At 41.2% G+C, this 21,403-nt stretch overlaps 1 protein-coding gene across 3 annotated transcripts in view; it reads right to left on the bottom strand.

Moving 5' to 3' along the window:
- Positions 1 to 10,927: 10,927 nt before the first annotated feature.
- Positions 10,928 to 21,403, bottom strand: part of LOC136338369 (pre-mRNA-splicing factor 18) — a 57,376-nt gene continuing 46,900 nt past the window's right edge. For all 3 annotated transcript variants that reach the window (XM_066280724.1, XM_066280725.1, XM_066280723.1), the window contains one exon: positions 10,928 to 12,231. In XM_066280724.1, the coding sequence (XP_066136821.1) occupies positions 12,151 to 12,231 (81 nt within the window). In that variant the 3' untranslated portion in view covers positions 10,928 to 12,150. The remainder of the gene's footprint in view (positions 12,232 to 21,403) is intronic.

The following is a 21,403-nucleotide window of genomic DNA, read 5'->3' on the forward strand; positions in this document are numbered from 1 at the left end:
ATTTATAAATTTAATGCAATTTTCATCAAAATTCCTATGACATTTTTTAAAGAAATGGAACAAAAAATCATCAGATTTATATGGAACTATAAAAAACCCCAAATAGCCAAAGCAATACAACGCTGGGGGCATTACAATACCTGACTTTAAACTATATTATAGGACCAGCACAATCAAAACAGCATGGTATTGGCAGAAAAATAGACACTCAGACCAATGGAACAGAATAGAAAGTTCAGAAATAAAACCACATATATATGGTCAAATAATTTTTGATAAAGGAGCCAATAACACACAATGGAGAAAAGAAAGCTTGTTCAACTAATGGTGCTGGGAAAACTGGAAAGCCACATGCAAAAGAATGAAACTCGACTACAGCTTGTCCCCTGGTACTAAAATTGATTCAAAACAGATCAAAGACCTAAATATAAGACCTGAAACAATAAAGTACATAGAAGAAGATATAGTTACTAAACTCATGGACCTGGATTTTAAAGAGCATTTTATGAATTTGACTCCAAAGGCAAGAGAAGTCAAGGCAAAGACAAAGTAATGGAACTACATCAGACTAAAGATTTTGCTCAGCAAGAGAAACTGACAACAAAATAAACAGACAGCCAACTAAATGGGAAATGATATTTTCAAACAACAGCTCCGATAAGGACCTAATATCCAAAATTTACAAAGAACTCATAAAACTCAACAACAAACAAACAATCCAATAAAAAAATGGGAAGAGAACATGAACAGACACTTCTCCCAGGAAGAAATACAAATGGCTAACAGATATATGAAAAGATGCTCAGCTTCATTAGTTATTAGAGAAATGCAAATCAAAACTACAATGAGATACCACCTCCACCTGTTATATTAGCTATTATCAACAAGACAGGTAATAGCAAATGCTGGAGAGGCTGTGGAGAAAAAGGAACCCTCATTCACTGTTGGTGGGAATGTAAAGTAGTACAAGCATTATGGAAGAAAGTATGGTGGTTCCTCAAAAAACTGAAAATATTACTACCTTATGACCCAGCAATCCCTCTACTGGGTATATACCCCAAAAACTCAGATACGTAAAGATACATGTAGCCCCATGTTCATTGCAGCATTGTTCACAGTGGCCAAGACATGGAAACAACCAAAAAGCCCTTCAGTAGAAGACTGGATAAAGAAAATGTGGCACATATACACTATGGAATACTACTCAGCCATAAGAAATGATGACATCGCATCATTTACAACAAAATGTTGGGATCTTGATAACATTATACAGAATTAAATAAGTAAATCAGAAAAAACCTAGAACTACATGATTCCATACATTGGTGGGACATAAAATCGAGACTAAGAGACATGGACAAGAGTGTGGTGGTTACCAGGGGTGGGGGGAGGGGAGGAAGTGGGAGGGAAGAAGGGAGAGGAGAAGGGGGAGGGGGAGGGGCACAAAGAAAACTAGATAGAGAGTGATGGAGGACAATCTTACTTTGGGTGATGGGTATGCAACATAATTGAATGACAAGATAACCTGGACATGTTTCTTTGAATATATGTACCCTGATTTATTGATGTCTCCCCATTAACATTAATAAAAATTTATTTATAAGGAAAAAGTAGGCCCTGGCTGGTTGGCTCAGTGGTTGAGTGTCAGCCTGGTGTGCGGAAATCCCTGGTTCGATTCCCGGCCAGGGCACACAGGAGAAGCACCCATCTGCTTCTCTACCCCTCCCCCTTTCCTTCCTCTCTGTCTCTCTCTTCCCCTCCCACAGCCAAGATTCCACTGGAGCAAAGACGGTTCGGGCGCTGGGGATGGTTCCATGGCCTCTGCCTCAGGCGCTAGAGTGGCTCTGGTTGCAACAGAGCGACGCCCCGGATGGGCAGAGCATTGCCCCCTGGTGGGCGTGCCGGGTGGATTGTCTGACTGACTGCGGGAGTCTGTCTGACTGCCTCCCCGTTTCCAGCTTCAGAAAAATACAAAAAATAAAAATAAAAAAAAGAGAAAAAAAGCAGACAATTCCAAGAGTAAAATGGAACTCAGTGCAAAGTGGCAAGTTTGGTCTTAGGAAATTTGACAGTTTACCCAATTGCTGGAGCGTAGCATTATATTCAGCTGTAGGAAGGTTGGTAGGTGCAACAGTAGGAGGATGCAGAAGCTATTACTGGCTTCTGATTTCTTCTATTTTCTAGAGATAAGAAATAGGGTAAGGACCTATGAGTGAGGAGAGGGAAGGAAGAAAGAAATTAATGCCCTGACCTGTGGTGGCTCAGGGGATAAAATGTCAACGTGGAATGCTGAGGTTGCTGGTTGGAAACCCCAGGTTTGCCCAGTCAAGGCATATGCAAGAATTGATGCTTCCTGCTCCTTCCCTCCTTCTCTTGCTCTCTTTAGAAGATGTGATACATATACACTATGGAATACTACTCAGCCATAAGAAATGATGACATCAGATCATTTACAACAACATGGATGGACCTTGATAACATTATACTGAGTGAAATAAGTAAATCAGAAAAAACTAAGAACTGCATGACTCCATACATAGGTGGGACATAAAAATGAGACTAAGAGACATGGATAAGAGTGTGGTGGTTATGAGGAAGGGGGAGGAGAGGGAAGCAGAGGAGAAGGGGAGGGGCACAAAGAAAACTAGATAGAAGGTGACGGAGGACAATCTGACTTTGGGTGATGGGTATGCAACAAAATTAAATGACAAGATAACCTGTAGATGTTTTCTTTGAACATATGTACCCCGATTTAGTGATGTCACCCCATTAAAATTAATTAAAATGTATAAAAAAAGTTTAAAAAAATAAAGAAAAAATAAAAATCAATAAATAAGCCAGGCAGAAAAAGAAAAATATCATATGACCTCACTCATTTGAGGAATCCAAGGAATAATGAGAACTGAGGAATGAAATTGAGACAGTGGAGGGATCAAAGGGACCAGAGAAAAAGAGGACAGAGAGAAAGGGGATGATAGGATGGGATAAACCTGAAGAGAAGGGGGGAGGGCGCTGTAGGGAGGGGGGCAAGGGAGATGTTGAAGGGAATAGGGGGGAGGGGGGAGGTATTCGAGGTGACCCTAGAATCTATGTAAACACAATTAAATAAAAAAAAGTAAAAAGAAATCAATAAATAAACAAATCTTGGGGAAGAAAAGATGTTAAACAACGGATTAGGAAAATTAGTGTGAGGGGGTGATATCACTTCAGAGTTAGCATGTCTGCATGTTTTTTTCCAGCCAAATTCAACAGATCTGAAGCAAGTATACAGTGAATTAACTAACCAAGGTTGTGGTTTGGACAGGTAAAGTGGACAAAGAGAAGGTATTTGTAAAGAATTTAAAACAATGGATAAAAGAATCTAAGGTAGGCAAAGAATTTTTCTAAATAGTACTATATAACATTTAAATGTGTCTATAATGCCGGTGGCCAAGGCCAGTCAGGTTCCCATTAAATTCAAGCAGATGGCAGGGAAACTGCAGAGCCGGAAAGTGTCAGGCCATACCTGTTCATTAGAAGCTCGCAAAAACAGGCGAGTGAATAAACAACAAAAAAGGCAAAAAACAAAAACAAAGGAAAACCTGCTATTCACAGTAAGGGGAAAGGAACAAGGAAAACCACACCTCACATTGGCGGGAGAGCCATCTGGGAGAGTCGCCGCCCAGGAAAAGACCACACACACATGGTGCTGTCACGCATCCACACACCAGTCAGGCAAAGAGCTTGCAGTCGGTAAATCTGCGAGCAAGCCTAACATAGCCGTTTTCCCCCACATTTCACCCCTTTAGGGTTGCTCGCCTCACAATCTCTGTGACAGGTTTCTTCTGCAATGGTCTCTGTGCAAGAAGTGAGGTAAATTACAAAAATCAAAACAGTTCATTCTACAGCAACAGAATTACAAACACAGCTATGGGCAAAATGATAGAATGGTCAGTGGCACCAAGAGAGGCAAATCTTTCCCTTCTGGCAGAATACAGGCCCAAGTTCTGTCTGTAGACAGCACAGTAGCAGGTACCAGAGGCCGCCCAGGGCGGGCATACCAAACCTTATCGGCCTGCACACCAGGGTCTGCCGGTTCAGTGTGCAGCAAGATGGGAGAACTCATTATGGGCCACAAAGAAATTACAAAGGTGCCCTTCATAATGCTGCTCCCTGAGCACTCAAGGGGTAATACACTTGTACCTTAGGTGGCCAGGTGCTGGTTGCCCAGGGAGTTAACTGGAGGTCCACTTCTAGTCCCCTATCCCACAGTGCCAACAAGGCCACCCACCTCAGGTGGGGGACCTGTACTGTCCAGGGCCTGTCTATTGAATCTGTTGGCCTTTAAGGAGGGTTATTGGGGCAGCCAAAAACATGTTGCCCTGCTGTCCAAAGCCCAGCTTGAGCAAAGCATCCTTGGTGCGTATCTGCAACTGGATGGGAGCAGTTGCCCAGTGCAGGAGGGCTTTCACCAGAGCTGGGCTTCCCCCCGGTCAACATCTCTCATTCAAAATCTGGAGTACTGTCCATAAATGGCATGTTCATCCAGTAAGGGGGCCAGTGCCCCCCTCCTGTCGCAGTCCCTGCTTTAAGAGTCCATTATACCACTCAATGATATCAGCAGCCTGGGGGTGGTAGGGAACATGGTACTTCCAGCCCACCCCCAGCTTTTGAGCCCATTGCTTCACTGTTGAACCAGTGAAGTGGGTGCCATTGTCACTTTCAAGGAGCAGTGATCGCCCATATGCAACACTCGGGGTCAGAGCCTGTATGACTGCCTTTTGGTCTGAGTTATGGGCAGGGTAAGCAGCAGGCAGACCGGTGACAGTATCTACACATGTGACTGCATACTGGTACCCATCTGACTTTAATAAGGGTCCAGTGATGTCTATCTGCCACCATGTCAGTGGAACACAACCCCTCTGGATCTGGCCAGGTAATGCCAGTTGTCTCTGTGGGTGCTCCTTGGAACACACTGCACATTGCTCACAGGCTGCAAATACCTCTGCATAGGGCACAGGCCAGTTCCATGCCACATAGTTTTTTGTCCTGCATGGAGCAGATGCTGGTGGAGCCACTGTGCCATGTCACCTGTAGGTGCAATCTCCAACCACTGTACCTTTGCCAAAGTGTCTGCCTCAGCATTCCCAGGATGGGCTAGAGGGGCATGCCCTGTGACATGATATACTGTTGCCTGCTTCTGGTGTCCTATTTCTTATAAAGCCTGCCACATGGACTGACCCCATAGTGGACAGTGCATTACCATCCACTGGTTAGTGTGCCAAGTAGCAATCCAAAGGGTCAGTCCATGATAGAAACTTGAAGTTAATTACTTCAGTGGACTAGTTGCCAGTTGCCTACATCGCACCAGCTGGACCCATGTACTCTGCCTGTTCCTACTGCAGACATCTGCTTCTGTGTAATGCTAGCTCCTTGTGCACTCAATTCTGTCCTCTCATCCTTCCCAAAACATTGCTCCCTCAGCTCTCTATTCTTCCTTGTCATCACATCTCTTTCTCTGTTGGCTCATCCCCATCATCATACCATTTGCTGTTATATCAAATGAAAAAAGACTGCATTTGACTCGACTCACTTAGCCAGCAACAACTCCATTTGTTTCCTTCTGCAGTAAATGAGTTGTCTGTACTCACTGTCTTCAATTTCCCTGCTTTCACTTTCTTTTTTAAGTTTTATTTATTTTTTAAATTGATTTTAGAAAGAGGATATAAAGAAAAAGGTGAGTGGAGGAGTGGGAAGCATGAACTTGTAGTAGTTGCTTCTCATATGTGCCTTGACTAGATAAGCCTGGGGTTTTGTACCGGCGACCTTAGCATTCCAGGTTGACACTTTATCCACTGCGCCACCACAGGTCAGGCTCATTTTCTTTTTAATCTACTTCAGTCAGACTTTCAGCCCCATGAATTGAACTTAACATTGGAGTCAGAAACGTTACTAACCATCTTTAGTTGCTGTTGTTGTATTATAAAGAGGTACTAAAAATGGTAACAAATTTCAATTGCTCTTGTTAAATACTGGGCATCATATTGCCTTTGCAGTATTGGACTTCATGTCTCTTTTTGTGACTCTTCCTCAATCCTTCCTAGGACTAACAAATTGTCTAGTTTTGATCAAGCAGATGGTTTCAAGTTTTTCTCTAATATGTTGAATGAAGTTGCAAATGAATAACTGAGCTGAGCATAAAAATAATTAACATGCACCCTTGAAGAATAATTTTCTTTTTTGACAGAGACAAAGAGAGAGTCAGAGAGAGGGACAGATAGGGACAGATAGACAGGAAGAGGGAGATGAGAAGCATCAATTCTTCATTGCAGCTCCTTAGTTGTTCATTGATTGCTTTCTCATATGTGCCTTGACTGGGGGTTACAGCAGAGCAAGTGACCCCTTGCTCAAGCTAGCGACTTTGGGCTCAAGCCAGTGACCATGGGGTCGCGTCTATGATCCCACGCTCAAGCCAGCTAACCCTCACTCAAGCTGGTGAGCCTCCACTCAAGCCAGATGAACCCACGCTCAAGTTGGCAACCTTGGGGTTTCGAACCTGGGTCTTCCACGTCCCAGTCCAACACTATCCACTGTGCCACCACCTGGTCAGGCAGTATAATTAAATTTTGTGTTGTGAGGTTTAGTTCGAGTGCCAGACAAAGCCTTGTGCAGTACCAGTTACAGCTGTTAATTCCAGACAATGAGGCACAGTTCAATGGTTGTGGGGTAGTATCTTTGGAAATAAGCCTGCAAAGATGCTTCCATTAGCAGGCATTTAAGAAGAGTTTATCAGGGGAAGGCTATTTTCATTAATGAATATTAGGGTAGGAAATCACACTTGTCCTTGTAGTGTTAAAAAAAAATGATTCGAGTGCTGATGGCCATTAGGGATGTGGAGACAAGAGGGATTAGCAGGGTTCAGATGTGACATGTCAGTAATTTCGATGATTAGCTCTTTGGAGTAAAATCCTGTTAGAAAAAGTATTCCTGTTAATGCCAACCTTCCAATGAGTGCAGTGCTTTGAACAGTGTGTCTATCTTTTGAACATTTTATCACTTAGGCTGTTAATAGAAGAACCTGAACATAGAAATAGTATGGCTTAAAAAAATGTGTGCTTAGATATGGAAATGTGCTTAGATATGGCTGGTTAATGCCTATGGTTACTATTATTAGGCCTAGTTGGCTTGAGATGGAGAAGGCTGTAACTTTCTTAATGTCATTGGGTGAGGGCATAGATTACTATAAATTGTGTGGTGATTGCTCCTAGGCATATTATTGTTTTAATTAGCTTATTATTTTCTGTTAGTGGGTAGAACTGGATTAGTAGGAAAATGTGTGCTCTGACCACTGTGCCTGAGTGGAGTCATGCTGAGACAAGTGCAGGGATTCATGGCAGAAGGCAGGCATTGGTAAGCCAAATCAGGCAGATTTACTGGTGGCAGCGAGGAGCACTCCAGTTAGCAGAAAGTTGTCAAAGTTGAGTACAACAATCTATTGTAATTCTCATGAATTGGAGTTAATTAGGAACAACGCTATGGATACAATAAATCTTACATCTCCAGTACAGTTATGTAAGATTGCAGAGCGGCAGTATTAGTCTGCTCTGCCAGATCATTAGTTCATTAACAGGAATGATGTAATTCCCACTCCTTCCAACCAATAATTAAAAAAGATTGTTGGTGGTAACTAGAATTAGTATTGGATGAGAAATATTAAGGTACTTAAAGAATCTATTGATGTCGGGATCTGAGATATCATATTGAGAAGTCCATAATAGATCATGTGACAAATATTGCTGATATATATATTATTGAGAAGTAGTTTAGTTTAAAGCTGAGAGTTTCATAGTTTAAATTATTCAGTGTCAATTAGAAATTACTATTTCTTGGCCAGAGTAGATAAATGTTATAGTGGGGATTAGGCATATGAGATTACAGTTTTTACAGAGTTTGGGTATGGAATATATTCCTGCATGTTAGAGATGATTATTATGACTGATATAGTTAGTATAAGTAGCAAAATTATTATTGAGGAGGCAAATGGATTTATTACATTTATTTGGAGTTAGACCAATTTTTTGGTTCTTAAAACCAGTAGCTAACTTCCATTCTCTAAAAGTCTGGAAAAGCCACACTATTAGGTGTGGAAGCATGAGTTAGCAGTTCCTATATACTTTTTCGATAAGAATTTTTAGATTCTATTATTAGATTCACAATCTAATATTTTGGTTAAATTATATTTACAATACAATGTCCACAGAATGATCTTGGAGTTAATAGTTACGAGCAGCAGAGGTTATTTGATGCATTATTATGAGGGTGTTTTCTTGTGTAAAGGATGGTTTAATATTATTAATAAAGTATATGGGCCTCATTGGGTAACAAGTAGCATGCTAAGGAAACATAAAGCAGTAATATCAATGGTAACTCCTTCAAGAATGATGGATGGGATCAAGAGAATGTTGATAGAACTACCACAGCTCTCCAATCAAGTTGACTGCAGGAGGCAGAGCTAGGTTGGTGAGACTAGGTCATGGAGAATGGTCATCATGATGCTGTAAGTGGAAGAACTGTTTGTAGGGCATGAGCTAAAATGATAGTTTGGCTATAGTTTTTTTCCAAGCATTTTACTTTCAAAATAAATGATTTAATTTCTTTCAAATAGAAATAGTTGTATTTCCAAAGTATTTAGAGATCAAATACCAGGGCAATCTAAAATGTTAGAGTAGGTCAGTAAATCACCAGAAAGAACTTAACACTAAGAAGTGTATTACTATCAATCCTATTTCCTATTTATTCCACCAAATGCTGAGGGTTCAGAGCCCACAGCAAATCCCTAAGATCTGTTATCAGTGACAGCTGCCTTCTTAGCTCTGGTCTCTCAGTACCTCCCCCTTCTTCCCACAAGAACTGGATGGTGCTCTCCCTCCCGAGGTGTCAATTATCACTGTCCTCAACTTCATTTTCCCCAAAGACCAAGGCAGCCATGACCTCCAGACTACCGGTGCTCTGTGCTGCAATGCTGAAACACTGCCCAGTCTTTCCAGCTGGCAATTCTCCTTCCTCGGAAAGGCAGTATTGACTTCTGAGGGAAAACCAGTGTTTTACTAAATCTGAATTAAGAAGACGATTCCTTTGACTAGGAGTCTGAGGAGGTGGGAAGAAGAAAGAGAAGAATATAGTTATTTTAGATTACTGATTTTAAAAGATATGCCTTCACTGTTTTAGAGAGCTAAAAACAATATGTAGCATCTGCTAAACTACAATTTTCATGGTTCAGAGAATATGAGGTGTTATTTTTTTAAATCTACCTACATATTGTCATCATCTGAAATCTTTAGTTTCAGGGAAATGGAAAACTCTTCTATGAGGGATCTATAGTACATGTTTAACCTGCCTCCTACCCAAACCCAAAATGGTTAACATTCACAGCACTGTAGAATGTTACAGATACTTTTTAAACCATCCGTCCATACTGATCAAGTTTAGAAGGTACTGCGTTCACATGATGTGGTTTCCTCTTTAGGTGTCATATTAACTAAGAGCAAAAGGAAGGTAATGTGAACTGAACTGATTGCCGTGCCATGCCTGGTGAGTGGACTGATGTAGGGAATGTTCAGTTAACAATATTTACACGTGAGTCCTATACGATAAGATGACTACACAGCAAAAGTTAGATCAGTGATTTCAACCTTTTTCAGCTTGTGGCACACATGAACTAATTACTAAAATTCTACGGCACACCAAAGAAATAGGTATAATTTTGCTTCATTCACACCGGACAATTTATTATTGGCTGTTGTCATTTTTGATAATCTAAGGGAAAAAATGTCAGTGCTCCTGACTAAACAGTCTGTACTGTGTGTTTTAAGAATTCTTGAGGCACACGGGTTGAAAATCGCTGGTCTAGATTGCTGTCTTATCTTAGAAAAGTCTAAGAAAAGTTTCCAGAATAGGAAGTGGGGTGGGTTTGGGGATAAGCAATCTTATTCAAATTAGGACAGTGGGGCTCAGCCACCAATATCCAGCAGAAACAATCAGGCATGGGCACAGGCCACAAGAGGCCAAAACCAGCTTTCAAGCCTTCCCGAGAGGGGCCAGAGTAAGTGACTGTGGGTCTACGTCCATCTACCTCACCTACCTACTCAGCTGCCTCTAGCTCCCGCATCCCCCACTCTGGTAAACTTAGAGCTGGCTGAAAGTGGGAGCACCACAGAGCCTGCATATAGTAAATGCTCAGTAAATGTTTCTACCACAACTTCCCTGACCATGGGGTTCATGACAGCTACTTTGGCTTCACCCTAATAACAACAAGGACATGATAACTATTATTGACTGAGCTCTTTTTTGCCAGGCAGTGTGCTAAACATTTTATTTTACTTAACAACAGTGATGCTGGGAGATATGGACTACTATTATTGACTACTATTTGAAGAGCTGTATTCCCACCACTACCTGACACTGCCACTCCACTTGATCAGGTAACATTTTATTTACCCACTTTCCTCTATTAACTAAGTCCTCTAACAGTGATTCTTCACAGTTATCTGGGTAGGACACTGTACAAGAGTCATTAGTCCTCACTTTTGGAAAACCAGACCCAAGATTTTGGGGCAGTGACAAAAGCAACGGCACCTTTCTCTTCTGCTTGCAGGGATGGAGCTGGGAATAGCAGCCCCCCACAGGTCACATGAGGATGAAACTCGCAGGCAGAACCAGCAGCATCCCCGCTCTTGGCTGGTTTGACAATCCATTTCCCCACCTTGACCTGGATGCACTGGCATTACTTAATTTGAACTTATGTTGATACAATATACCGTCTTGGTTTTTCAAACTTTTACTTCCTGTTAATTCTATCTATTTTAGGAGATGACAAATACAAAAATTTACCCTCCTTAGAAGATAAAAGCAAGCTTTGGAATGCAAGAAAAATAACACGAGTTCATCATAACATTTACATTCAAATTCTATTGCAAGATGCAAAACTTCAGCAACATTTAAAGACTATAAAGTTTCATTAAATGGTTCCATACTTTTGTTGAAATATATAAAAATATTTTCTAAAAATATGACATTAGACAATGTAAAAATCACCATTTTACAGAAAGATATTTTATACCCTCAAATGTTCCATTTACTTATTTATTTATTTATTTATTTTCATTTTCGAGAGGAGAAAGACAAGAAGGGAGAGAGATAAGAAACATCAACTTGCCCTGGCCGGTTGGCTCAGCGGTAGAGCATCGGCCTGGCATGCGGGGGATCTGGGTTCGATTCCCAGCCAGGGCACATAGGAGAAGCGCCCATCTGCTTCTCCACCCCCCCCCCTTCCTCTCTGTCTCTCTCTTCCCCTCCCGCAGCCAAGGCTCCATTGGAGCAAAGATGGCCCGGGCGCTGGGGATGGCTCCTTGGCCTCTGCCCCAGGCACTAGAGTGGCTCTGGTCGCGGCAGAGCGATGCCCCGGAGGGGCAGAGCATCGTTCCCTGATAGGCAGAGCTTCGCCCCTGGTGGGCATGCCGGGTGGATCCCAGTCGGGCGCATGCGGGAGTCTGTCTGACTGTCTCTCCCTGTTTCCAGCTTCAGAAAAATACAAAAAAAAAAAGAAAAGAAACATCAACTTGTAGTTGTGTCACTTGAGTTGTTCACAGATTGCTTCTCATATGTGCCTCGACAGAGGCGGTGGGGAGCTCAAGTTGAGCCAGCAAACCCTTGCTCAAGCCAGTGACTTCGGGGTTCAAGCCTCCTGCACTCAAGCCGGCAACCTTGGGGTTTCAAACCTGGGACCTCAATGTCCTAGGTCCATGATCTATGCACTGTGCCACCATCAGTCAGGCTCAAATGTTCCTTGTTAATCATCTAACTGCAACTTTTAGGTGTAGAGGGAAAGCGTCATTTTAAGCCTCCTTCTGTGACCACTGTCTACACATTTAAATTACAGAGAAAAGTCTTAGAACATAGTTTGACTACATATTTAAAATAAAAGCAAGATACTGAAATCAGTTTGCAGTCAGATATGAAATGAAAACCAAGTCAGCTCCCAAACCCAGGAGTTGCATCAGGTAGAACCCAGAGTCTAGAAACTCCATTTTTCTCATTCCTGTTGGCAATTCCAGAAGTCCGTACCATGCTCCCGTAAGCTTCTTATTGTGATCTACACATTGTACACAGATCTCACAGTGCATTGTACTCCACGCACTTCGATGGATCTGTGGGAAAGTGCTTCTGGCAAATTGTCATTAACCTCTTCAATCCCTAAGAAAATAAGGAAAATAAAGGTTGGTTATGAGACAGTTAAACTTTTATTAATTGCCCTCCTCTGTACTACTCATTTGGTTTACCAATGTCTCCATTAACATATGGCAGTCCCCAGCAATATCACCCAGGTGTACTTATTTACAAGATGATCAGAGCAAATTGTTCACAAACACAATAGCAAAAGAACTGGAAACAACCCCAATGTCCATCGTAGGAGAATATGTGAAAAAACATTAATATGCTGCCTGACCGGTGGTGGCGCAATGGATAAAGGGTCGGCCTGGGACGCTGAGGTCCCAGATTCAAATTCTAAGGTTGCTGGCTTGAGCATGAGCTCACCAGCTTGAACATGGGATCATTAATATGATCCCCTGGTCGCTGGCTTAAAGCCCAAGGTCGCTGGCTTGAGCAAGGGACCACTGGCTTGGCTGGTGCCCCCTGGTCAAGCCACATATGAGGAACAGACAACCAACAACTGAAGAGACAAAACTATGAGTTGATGTTTCTCATACCTCTCTCTTCTTCTCTGTCTCTCTCACTTTAAAAAAATAAGGCATAAGTAGGCTCACAAATGGAACATTTTACAGCTTTAAAAGTGAATTAACTAGAGTTACATAGAACAACCGAGTCTTTCTCCACCAGGTTCCAGTGGAGAATTAAAACCCACTGCCTAGCCTAAAGCACCCACTGTACGGAATGAGACAGCTCCTCTCCTGTGTATCTAAAGGGTGCTACTTATGTACCATCCTTGAAAAACATGAGAAAATAGGCACTCAAATCATCTTCTGTGTTCTGTGGTCCAGATGGAGAACTCTGGTTGAGAACAACTGATATACTGAATACATAAATCTTAGAAACAATGTTGAATGTAAACAGTTAAGTGGCAACAGCTGCATCCAGTATAATGCATTTTAATAAAACTTTAAAACAAGTTAAAAAATAACATATTCCTTAAAAATACACATACAACATGGCAGAATTATTTCTGAAAAAGCAAGGAAGTGACAAACATAAATTAAGATAGTTACTTCTGGGGTAGAGAAGGAAAATACAGATCCATAATCTACAAAAATGCATAGTTCTGAAACTGGGATCAAGGCCTTTAGATACTACATATGTTTTGTATACTTCTTAACTTACATATTATATGGGTTTCTTTGTATGCATAAATACTACATAATAAAAACATTTTTATATCATAAAAACTGAGTACTGTACAACATTCCAAATGTGACCTGGCCAATTCTGAAGTCAGTACTAGGCTACTGCATAATCTTTGTTCTGTATCTTTGGCATCTGTGTTACCATGGACTTGTTTTGTTTTTCTTTTAAATTTTAATTAATTTTTTTAATGAGGTGACATTGCTTAATAGGATCATACAGGTTTCAGGTAGACATCTCTATGGTACGATCTGTATATTGCATTGTGTGCCCACCACCCAAAGTCAAACCATCTTCTGTCACATATTTTTAGGCTCTTTTATCCTCCACTTCAATTCTTTTTGGACAACTATTTACAATATACACCACAAATTCCCACGACCTCACAAATTTCAAGGGCTTTCTATCTCTTCTGCAATTAGGACAGTTTTTGTCTAGTCTATAACTTTATAGTGATACTTTTACCTGCTGACAAGAACTATCACTCTTAAAATTCATTCAATCTCTTGAAACTCATCTTTCAATCTGTGATCTTTTAAAACCCTTAGTTGACATTTTGTTTCCAGTTATTCCTCTTAGCTTTCTCATCCACCAGTAAGCAAACTTGCCTCTAAGTCACCCCAAATTCACAAACAAGCCAGGAACAAGGACCGAAGCCTGAGACATGCCGCTCTCCCTCTCTCTAGAACAGGTCTGAGAAGAGTTCTGCAACCAGCAATGAATCCTATTAAAATGTTTTATCTACCAGCCTACACATGTCCTTGTTTACAAGGAAAGACTTTGTAAAATATCCTACTGAAATCCATGTATCTACAGCAATATTGATTAGTCATTACAAATAACAACAACTGGCCCTGGCAGGGAACTTCAGTTGGTAGAGCATCATCCCGACAGTCTGAGGCAGTGGAGTTGATCCCCAGTCAGGGCACATACCAGGATCAATCAATGACCGTATGAATAGGTGGAACAATGAATTGATGTTTCTCTCTGTCTCTTTCCCTTCCTATCTCTATAAAAGTTGATGTAAAAATGAAATATATATGAATAACCAAGAACAGCAGCACTTAATTTTAATTACCTCTAGTGCAATTTTTGGCACAAATTATTTTAAGGTTTCTCAGCGTGGGTTCACAAAAATTAAAATCACCCAATTCCTATCATAATAACAAGAATAATGAAATTCTATCGGAGGCCAAAGGTTGACTATGTGCATTAATGATAATAATTATGAAAGTGCATATATAGTACCTGCCTGGTACTTAGCTAGTATTCCCTCCAAATTCACTTTCTTGCCTCAAAATCATGCAGTGAAATATCATCTGCTCTTAAAGGAAGAAAGAACTTCATGACCTAGTGGGAAGGCAGAGCATGTGGCTATAACTGCACAAATCAACAACAGAAGACCATATCTGAATCTCTGAGGAGGAATGGTAAAAAAATCACCTTGAAATGTTTGCTGACGTAACAGGTACCTGAAACATCACCAAGCATTTAGAGCTCTTGATTACTATGTAAGCATTCAAATAACTCCTCTACATTCAAAATAAAAACAAAATAAATCATAACAAAAATACCTGACAAATCGCTTTGGAACCACAGTAAAAACAGAGCACAAATATAAATTATTTCTATGCACTGAGCATTAATCTAATAGATTCAACATCAAGAAACAGGATTTTCAAACATCTTAAAGCCCTTCGTGTATTCAAAGATTGTCCATACAGTGCTATTGAAGAATTGGGAATGTGGAGGGAGGTTATCTTTTATCCAAGGGAAAGAATTTACAACAAAGACAGACCATGTAATTTGCTTTGCTCCTCATTTTTTTTTATTCCCTGTGCTAATCAGGTATTTGCTTTAGATGAAGACCATTCCTTCTCCTGCTGAGAATTCTAATCATGTGTATGTAGAATTGTGATCTGCAGTCATGGGAATGAGTGATATCACTAATTTGACATCTGAGGTTTCCTGATGGGATAGGTAAGAAGAGAGGCAAAGAAAAGGAGAACACCCTGACGGAATACAAACAGCTTAGGCAGCAAAACATGGCAAGAATTATGAGAAGCAAAGAAAAGGCAAACTGATGTTAAGACTGATGGAAGTAATTTTCTTTATAAGCAATAGAATCTTAGGTGTTTTCCCCTTAAAGAAGGTATCTTGGCTCTGTGGCCTCTGCCTCAGGCACTAGAATGGCCCTGGTTGCGGCAGAGCGATGCCCTAGATGGGCAGAGCATCGCACCCTGGTGGGTGTGCCGGGTGGATCCCGGTCGGGCGCATGCGGGAGTCTGACTGCCTCCCGTTTCCAACTTCAGAAAAATACAAAAAAAAAAAAAGGTATCTGTGATGTCTATTTACCCTAAGTAGAATCTGATCTAAAAATAAATGCTAGTGTCCTGTCAAATCTTAGCTGCCGAAGTATTTGAAAAATCAATGGTCTAAGTCATAAGTAGTTTACATTACAATAACTTGTGCAGTAAGGATGACAGTGCACAGCACAGATTTGTAGAGGGGCATAATCTCCCAAAACCATATGGTTATTTTCCAAGTAGAAACAAATCTTTTCAATTAGATCGCTCAGGATTTCAGTTTCAAATAGCTTGTGGATGCTTACACCAGAAAGACGAGCTGTTTAACTTACTGCAAATACTTTCTTTAGGGGATGGCCCTGGAAGCTGTCCTCTATTTTCAAAGTCAATTATGCAATACTGTCAACAGGCAAGAGGAAAGAAAGAAGGGATTTTTTTAGAATGGAGGATAAAATCGGAGATCGTTATTTGGAAGAGTGCGAAAGCTGGTATAACTGAACAAAAGAGCTTATTCTGAGAGTAGCTATGAAATATGTCAATTTGACATAATAAATTTGCTACTGAAGCTCAAAATATGGTATTTTAATATAATTTTTATTTTTATAATAGCAAAACATTATTTATTAACTCTTTTATTCAGTGCCTACTATGTGCCAAGTACAATTCTAGGCTCTGGGAATACAGATGGGAACAACAACAAAACCCAAGAACCAAAAAAACTGCACTCTCAGTAAGATTATGCTCTTAATAGGGAAGACAGGCAAGAAACAATGTATATAAAACAGACAAGAAACAAAACCAGTATGTAAAATATCTAATATGTTAGGTGATGGCAAATCCTACGGAGAAGAAGCAGGGAAGGGGTGTGTGGGAATGTGGAGGGCGGGGCCCGTGAAAGGACTTTGTCTCTGACTTCAGGTGAGCTAGGGAACTACCGTGGGGCTCTGACCAAGAGGGCGATGTAATCTAGATTGCGGTTTAACTAGATCACTCTGGGTGCTGTGCTTACTCCGAACTGAAAAGGAGCAACAGAAGCTCAGAGACCACAGAGGAGACCCTGCAATACTCCAGAAGACAAAGAGTGGCACCTGGACCCACGTGGCAGCAGTGAGGTGATATGATGGGATTAGATTCTAGACACACTTTGAATACAGAACCAGCAAGGTTTGCTAACAGATACAATATGGGCCGAGACAGAGCGAGAAAAGTCAAAATAATTCCATGTTTTGTGTGCTCATTATTATTTTAAAAATCACATAGCTCTTCCATCAAATAGTAACAGTCCCTTGCCTCACCATTTCTAATCCCTAGTTCCAGCGCCCCCGAGGCAACCACTTCACACCTCTTATGTGCTTCTTCTGGTCTTTTCTGCCATATTCCTAAGTACTATGCTGATAGTGCTTGATGTATTTCTGTTTCTAATTTTTTATCTACTGACATCCTACTATGAAAGCTGAGGACTGAATTATCCATCATGCCGGCTGGCTCCACATAAGCATGCACACACCTACACACTTTCCCTATCTCCCCAAATCACAAGTCTTAGTTCACACAATAATCAGGATTTACATCATAACATCTACACAGATACTCTTCAAAACAGAGCCGTATAGTATATTACACAATGATATGCTTTTCAAAGACATTTTTCTCTTTGCTCTTCCATGTAGATATCACAAGTCATATCTGTGAGATAACTCTTTCTATGACCAAACACATCGGTAATGTATCTGTCTGGGTTTTTTTCTGGAGCCTTCTATCTGTTCCAATCTAGACCATCTGGATATCAGACCACCTGTTCTGCTACAATCGAAGAGCATCTCTTCACCTTCAACCTGGGGGCTCCTTTTCCCAGTCCTGGGTGCACCTCTTTTCTTGTTGTTTTGTTTGTTTCCTTCACTTTGGTGGAGGACCTTCAAGCAGAGGAAATATAACATAGTGGAATGAAGACTACCCAGGTTCAAATCCCAATTCCACCACTTACTAGCTGCGTAGTCTTCAGAACTTAACACTCTGTGCCTCAGTTTCCCTACTTGTAGAACAGAAATCATAATTCCATCCTCATATTGGTGCTCTAAAGTGGTAAAGCTAAGCACATAGTTGGCATTGCAGAACTGCTAACTATCATTATGATGATCCCAGAGAATGGGTATGGGAGAGGACACATTTTGAGACTTCAACTATCTTGAAATATCTAGATTCACACTGATTTTTAGTTCAGCTGGAAATAGAATTTTGAGTTGGATATTATTTCCCTCACTGTTAAAGAGGTACTGCTCCACTGTCTTCCAGCTTCCGTTACTGTTAATGAGACGTAGGGTGGCACTTGAATCCCTGAGCCTTTGTAAACAACCTTTTTCTTACCTCCAGAAGCACGTAAAATCTTCTCTTTATCAAAAAACAAACAACAACCAAAAAACACTTTACTCTTACCCTGCAATGTTTCACGATATATATTTTGCCTTGCTCTGAAATCTTTCCTATTCACTTCCTATGTATTCAGGGAGCTCTCCTTTTCCTTCTAGAACCTCATGTCCTTCAGCTATGGGAAGTTTTCCTGCATTCATTCTCTATTTCTTCACCTTCCAAGTTCTCTGTTTGCCTTTTCCTGGAATTAGAATTGTTGCAGGCCTTACAGATTGACTCCATCATTCTCTTAGCTTTTTTTTTTCTCTAATTTTAAACTTTTATTTAGAAAATTAACTTTAACAGGGTGACACTGATCAGTAAGAGTACATGGGTCTCAGGTGAACATTTCTATAGCATTTGAATTGTTGATTATATTGTATACCCATCATCCAAAATCCTTTTATCCTTCATTCCTTTGAGAGTTTCTCAAATTTATCTTCTATCCATTTTATTTAATCTTTGAATTTCTGCCATAATGTTTAATTTCTAAGAGCTCATTTTCACTCGCTGCCCCTTTTTTGTTTGTTTGCACATTGTTCTTATATCATGGCTATGACTATAATGATAATAAATTTTTTTCTTTTTTTGTATTTTTCTGAAGCTGGAAATGGGGAGAGACAGTCAGACAGACTCCCGCATGCGCCCGACCGGGATCTACCCGGCATGCCCACCAGGGGCGAAGTTCTGCCCACCAGGGGCGATGCTCTGCCCCTCTGGGGCGTCGCTCTGCCGCGACCAGAGCCACTCTAGCACCTGGGGCAGAGGCCAAGGAGCCATCCCCAGAGCCCGGGGCCATCTTTGCTCCAATGGAGCCTTCGCTGCGGGAGGGGAAGAGAGAGACAGAGAGGAAGGAGGGGGTGGGGGTGCAGAAGCAAATGGGCGCTTCTCCTATGTGCCCTGGCCGGGAATCGAACCCGGGTCCCCCACATGCCAGGCCGACGCTCTACCGCTGAGCCAACTGGCCAGGGCCGATAATAAATTTTTAACTGAAGGGTTTTTTTCTATTCCCTATTCTGTAACTGTTTCTCTGAACTCCTTCTTTTTATGTGTTTATTTCAGTATCTTTCGTCTTGAAAACTTTCTCTGAATTTCTGAGGATTTTAGGTGAGCATTTATTTTTCTGAGTAAGGCACCACAGAGCTAAAGGAAACTCCCTAAATGGGTAGGTTTGTCAATGGAACTTCACTACAGGACACTATGGCAGCAGCTAGTTTTTCATTGGAGTAACACTTAATGTTAGTAATTGTAGGTCTTTTCTCTTAGTCAGTTCACAAATGAACCAATCTCCTGACTCAGGTTAAAAGCCTGGCTGCCAGCAACAAAGGAATCCGTGGAGAAGAGGAACTAGAGGCCTCCTTTGCCAACACACAACTTTTACTCAAGTCTCCTCTCCTGAGCATGCAAATCCCTCAGAAAGTAAAGCTGATTTCTGCCAGAGTGGGAGAGGGCAGGAGGGCCCACCTGGACAGGGTAGGAGGAACCTCTGGACTATTTATCCTAATTCTCAACCACTCCCTCATTCTAAACCCCGTCCTGTAGTCTAGCCTCTTAGAAGCGCCTAACAGCCTGACCTGTGGTGGCGCAGTAGATAAAGCGTTGACCTGGACTGCTGAGGTTGCCAGTTTGAAACCCCAGGCTTGCCTGGTCAAGGCACATATGGGAGTTGATGCTTCCTGCTTCTCCCTCTGTTCTATCTCTTTCATCTCTCTCTCTCTTTCTCTCTCTCTCTCCAATAAAAATGAATAAATAAAATCTAAAAAATAAAATAAAACACTACTTTAAAAAAAAGTGCCAAAAGCCCCAAGTCCTGAGCCTTCCCAGAATCTAGAGATTCTATATGAATGGTTCCTTAATGACTTATTCCCCACACAATATTGAACTAAATTAATTTTTTAAATCAGTATGTTCCCAGGAAAATAGTCTGCATTTAAAAATCCAACTGATGGCCTGACCAGGAGGTGGCGCAGTAGATAGAGCATTGGACTGGGATGCGGAGGACCCAGGTTCGAGACCCCCACACTAGCTTGAGCACAGGCTCCTCTGGCTTGAAAGCAAAATTAAAAAAAAAAAAGCTCACCAGCTTAGACCCAAGGTCACTGGCTTGAGCAAGGGGTTACTCGGTCTGCAGAAGGCCCACAGTCAAGGCATATATGAGAAAGCAATCAATGAACAACTAAGGTGTCCCAGCGAAAAACTGTTGATTGATGCTTCTCATCTCTCTCTCTCCGTTCCTGTCTGTCCCTATCTATCCCTCTCTCTGTCCCTGTAAAAAAAAAAAAAAAAAATTCCAACTGATGAACTTTACACTTAAAAATAGATAAGAATGGTAAATTTTATGTGCATTTCAGTTTTAAAAAAGTAACTGAAAGCATTATACAATATTCTGAATAAGGTATAAAAATATCAAATACAGATACAATTTGGTGTATCATAGCACATGATATAGGATACAAATCCTGAATAATGAGATTTGTTTATATCCAGATAATCAACAAACTATTAAAACAACCTGATCCACTAATTTTATTTCTGTAGAAAACACTTAAAAATTTTTTTATTTTATTGATTTTAGAGAGAGAGAGAAAAGGAGAGAGAAACTGATTTGCTGTTCCACCTAGTTGTACATTCATTGGTTGCCTTTTTTTTTTTTTGTATTTTTCTGGAGATGAAGGGAGGTAGACAGAAAGACTTCCACATGTGCCTGACCTGGATCCAACCGGCAAGCCCACTAGGGGGCGATGCTCCGTGCAACTGGAGCCATTTCAGCACCTGATATGGAGGCCATGGAGCCATCCTCAGAACCCGGGGTCAACTTTGCTCCAATGGAGCTTTGGTTACAGGAGGGGAAGTGAGAGATAGAGAAGGAGAGGGGGAAGGGTGGAGAAGCAGATGGGCGCTTCTGTGTGCCCTGGCCATGAATCGAACCTGGGACTTCCACACGCCAGGCTGATGCTCTACCACTGAGCCAACTGACCAGGGCTCATTGGTTGCTTCTTGTACGTGCTCTGACCAGGGATTGAATTGCAACCTTGGTGTGTTCAAATGATGCTACAACCAACTGAGCCACCCGGGCCAAACCAACTATAATAATAACTCTTTAGTTAGATCTGCCTTTTCTTTCAGAAACTATCCGTTACAGAACTTGTAAAAGAAATTTTTAGGTAATCTTTTTATTGAGTATAAAAAAGACGTTTTATGAAATCATTTTTTCTGCACCTGTCACTAGACGACACTATAACAACACAGCCTGAAGATGAAAGCAGAGACCCATGTAGTGGTGCAGCCTAAGAACC

The sequence above is a fragment of the Saccopteryx bilineata genome, chromosome 5 (genome assembly GCF_036850765.1).
Source record: "Saccopteryx bilineata isolate mSacBil1 chromosome 5, mSacBil1_pri_phased_curated, whole genome shotgun sequence".
Taxonomy (NCBI): Eukaryota; Metazoa; Chordata; class Mammalia; order Chiroptera; family Emballonuridae; genus Saccopteryx; species Saccopteryx bilineata.